We start from the raw sequence: 3,656 nt of genomic DNA, 5'->3' as shown, positions 1-3,656 counted from the left end.
GCCCGGCCGGGGCTCAGGTGGGCACGGCCACGGCGGGCACCCCCATTGCTCTTTGCCATAAAGAAAAATTAAGCCAACTTTCCCAGGAACTTGCCACATGGGCTACAGGGTGTTGGAAGAGTCAGAGTGGCCATCGTGTGAAGGCCACGGCCACGGCCACGTTGGGAGCCAGGCCTTGGTTCCCGGCGCCGACACGTGAGGAGACCATTGGGGGAGGGTGGCGGCGTGGCTGGGGCCAGGCAGGCTTTGGTGGCCGAGCCAGCCGGTGCGATCGGAGAGAGGCATTCTGGGGGCCCGGCGGCGTCCGGGGGACCTGGTGCGAGCCCCCATAATAAGCTGCCCTGCCGCCCGGCTCCCTGCGTCTGGCTTTCCGAGAGGCAGCCCCGCACTGTGAGCCTCTCCTCACGATGGTTTCTGGGAGACCTGCGTCTGTCGGAGCGCTCCCTGGGACAGGCCTGGCTGCTGGCAGCCACAGGGTTAACTGTGTGTGAAGTCTTCGGGGTGGGGGTGCTTTCCTGCTTATGTCTGGGCGACCCCTGCCAGGTCCGTGGGGCAGGCTCCGAGGGTCACCCACACGTGGGACCCCGGACCTCACACCCCGCCAGTGTCTCTGGGCTGGGACTGTGGGCAGAGAGACCGGGTCTAAGTTTAGTGGAAGATCTTTCCCCATGAGCCCCCATGTCAGGACTGCAGAGACCACGTACAGAATGGCAGTCCGAGGAGAGCCTGCCGGTGGGTGACACAGGGCCCAGTCCTCCCGGGAGACCGTTCGGCCTCCATCCGACCGAAGTCCTGGGAGTCCCGGCTCCCCGGCCTGGCCGCCTCCCGCAGGCGGTGGTGGGCACCGCAGGACGCCCTGCCCTCGGCGGAGGACCGCGGGGGCTGCAGGGCTCCACGGGAGGGCAGCCCCGAGGAGGAAAAGCAGCCTTCGGGGTGTGGGTTCCCGACTCTGAGGAAAGAGGAGACTCTCCCCTCAGCGAGGGCGCCTTTTAGTCTACGGAGATGACCATGTTCCCAGCTCCAGGCCTGGCACTGCCCGTGGCTCCCGGGGGCCGGGGGCCGGGGGCCGGGGCCTGAGCCGGCCGGCAGAGGCTGCTAACAAGGAAACACCGAGCACAGACAAACGTGCCTTCGGCGGAGGTTCGTCTGCGCCTCTGGAGCTGCCGCCGAGGGTGGGTTTCTGCCTCCTCCCCGAATTGTCTGTCAGCATCCTTCATGTGACAGCGTGACAGGCCTCTCCCACCCCCTCCCTCCTGGCAGCAGAAAAGGGTCCTTTCAAGCCTCCCCTCCTCCCCATTCTCCTCCCTGAGATCTCTGTGGCGCCGGTACCTTTGTCTGCCAGCCCCTCGGAGGGAGGGACCCCGGGGAGGGGCGCCTCAGGCACAGGGGCCGAGGGATGGGTGCTGGGCCCGCTCTGTGCCCGCAGGCGCCCGCCCTGGCGTCGCGGGTGAGGGGCAGGCTGCCGGTGGGGTCTTCCTAGGATAAGGCGAGGGGCACTGGGGAGGAGCAGGGTGAAGGGAGAGCTTCATGCAGCCCCGTTCCCGGGTTTGGATGGTGCTGGGGGACCCTGAGGGCAGTGCCCTGCGGCCACGGGGTCCGGGGGCGAGGGGGGTGGAAGGCCCCTCAGAGGGGCATCCCCCCAGCTGGCGTCCTCTCCAGACGGCCACTGAGATGTCTGACTTGGGTCTGAAGAACTGAAAAAACAAACAGAGAAAAGAAAAAGAACAAGCAAGAGCAGCCCCAAGGAAAGGGGGGGAAGAGAGGCCCCTGGGGTCGGGTTCCGGGGGGCCGGAGGGAGGTAGGAATACCACTTCTCGGTGAACTTGATTCCCGGCTGTCCTCCCCGGCGACCTGGCCACTCTGCTGCCCCAACAGTTTACCGTATTTTTATTTTCCCCCTCAAACGAGCCAAGACTTAGTTATGCTTCAGTCCATTTAAAATATCTCTGGCCAATCTCATGAGAAGAAAAACCCTTCCATTGGGACCTGTGTGCTAATTCTGAGCTCAGCCAGGGACCGGCTGTCGGTGAAGGACGCTGTGGGGGCCTCTCGGCCGTGGCCGCGGCCAGCTCCGTGCCAGAGCCGGTACCCGTCACCCGCAGACGCAGCTCCGGGGAGATGGCGCCGAGGTCAGAGCCGAGGACCGAGGAGGCCCCGTCTCCCGGCCGGGCCCACGCCGGGAGGGCCTGCCTGCCGCCCCGCCACCCGCCATCCCCTTTCCAAGGAGGACGGAGCCCAGCGGATCCACGGGGAGACGGTGGCGGGCACCGCCCGCCCGCGCTGATTCCGTCCCTTTACGAAGGAAACGCTGCCTGCTTTCTGTTTCCACCGCGCCCATCCGTCCGCCTTCCTAACAGGCGTTTGCATTTGCCAGGAGGCCTGCGAGGCTGCGGGATACATCGCACCCGCTACCTGGGCGGCAGCGCCCTGCCCGAGCCCTGGCTCCCCCCTCACAGCGAGAACAGGGCCGCGTTTGGGGAGCAGCAGCGGGCCCCTGCCCAAAGCCGCGGGCGGCCGGGGGATGGCAAATGGAGTTCTGCTTTTATACCGTTGTCACTCAGATTGTTATTGTCATTCGTTAATTGATCATACTTTGGAGGTTTAATCTTTAATTGCGAATTCCCACACGACCACAAAAAAACACACTTAAATGGATCATAAAGATGGCAGCACCCCAGCCGCAGACGTGCGCGCAGAACCACCGTGCTGCCGTTTGATTATGCCCGGTGACATCTGTTTAATGGATTTCCGTGAGAACTGTAAATCCACGCTCACGCGCTTTGCAGATTGCATTTGAATGCCGAGCAGCCAAGACTCCCTTGCTTTCTACCCTCACCCCCCGGCCCCCCAGCCCTGTGTGCCCCAGCCCGGGTTCCCGGCGAGGGTGCTGGGCCCGTGGGGGCGGGGGCGGGAGGCCGGTGGCCACACCTGCGCCCGTGTCCCTTTGTGCGGGCGCGTCTGAAGCGGGTCCGAGCAGCCTCCCGTGCGGACTCCACAGTGACGTGGACCTCCAAGTGCTTTATTTCCGAAACTGGGACATGGCACTTTGCAGAAGAAAAATCAGTGCACCTGCTATTATTGATGTGATTGCTGATCTGCGGGGCGGAGAGAGAAGGCACCGGAATTACAATAATCTGCGGAGCGGAGCGCCGGTGTATAAACATACGTCTCAGCCCGGCTCCGGGTTCCCTGCGCCTCCGGCCTGGTCGGGGCCCTGGGCGCAGAGGGCATCGGGATGTGCGGACCGGCCGGCCGGGAGCAGGGACCGCCGCCGCGTACGGAGGCGTAGCGAGCAGCTACGTGAGGCAGACAGGACATGATCCAGTGAGTAGCGCTCTCCATCATTCGGAAATAAAAGTGCATAATTGGAAAATGAAGCGGCAGCCACCGGCGGGGTGGGGAGGGGTGGGTGGGCGCGAGGAATTAGAAAGTGTAATTTAAAATCGTGTTGTCATCCTTCAAGCCGGGCCCAGCTAAAAGGTTTTTAAGTGGTAAGCGCTTTAGAGCCACTCACGCTGGATCCCATTTCAAGGAACATGTCCACTTCGCTCAGTGTTTCTGGGTCCCTCCATGGCGAGCTCCTCGGCTCCTGGACTTGACCGCCACGCCCGGCCGCGGGCGGGTTTGCCCTCCGGCCTCGCACGGTCCACGGGGGG

At 64.0% G+C, this 3,656-nt stretch overlaps 1 protein-coding gene across 1 annotated transcript in view; it reads left to right on the top strand.

Annotated features, from left to right (window-relative positions):
• Positions 1 to 3,307: 3,307 nt before the first annotated feature.
• Positions 3,308 to 3,656, top strand: part of LOC311616198 (metallophosphoesterase domain-containing protein 1-like) — a gene marked incomplete at its 3' end in the record, with an annotated part of 35,665 nt that continues 35,316 nt past the window's right edge. The window contains exon 1 of the mRNA XM_084907470.1: positions 3,308 to 3,324. Coding sequence (XP_084763596.1) covers positions 3,317 to 3,324 — 8 coding nt within the window. The 5' untranslated portion in view covers positions 3,308 to 3,316. The remainder of the gene's footprint in view (positions 3,325 to 3,656) is intronic.

This window comes from Pipistrellus hanaki (genome assembly GCF_964339955.1).
Source record: "Pipistrellus hanaki genome assembly, contig: scaffold_106, whole genome shotgun sequence".
Classification (NCBI taxonomy): Eukaryota; Metazoa; Chordata; class Mammalia; order Chiroptera; family Vespertilionidae; genus Pipistrellus; species Pipistrellus hanaki.
The sequence above is the reverse complement of the archived record's forward strand: the minus strand, read 5'-3'. Positions and strand labels throughout refer to the sequence as shown.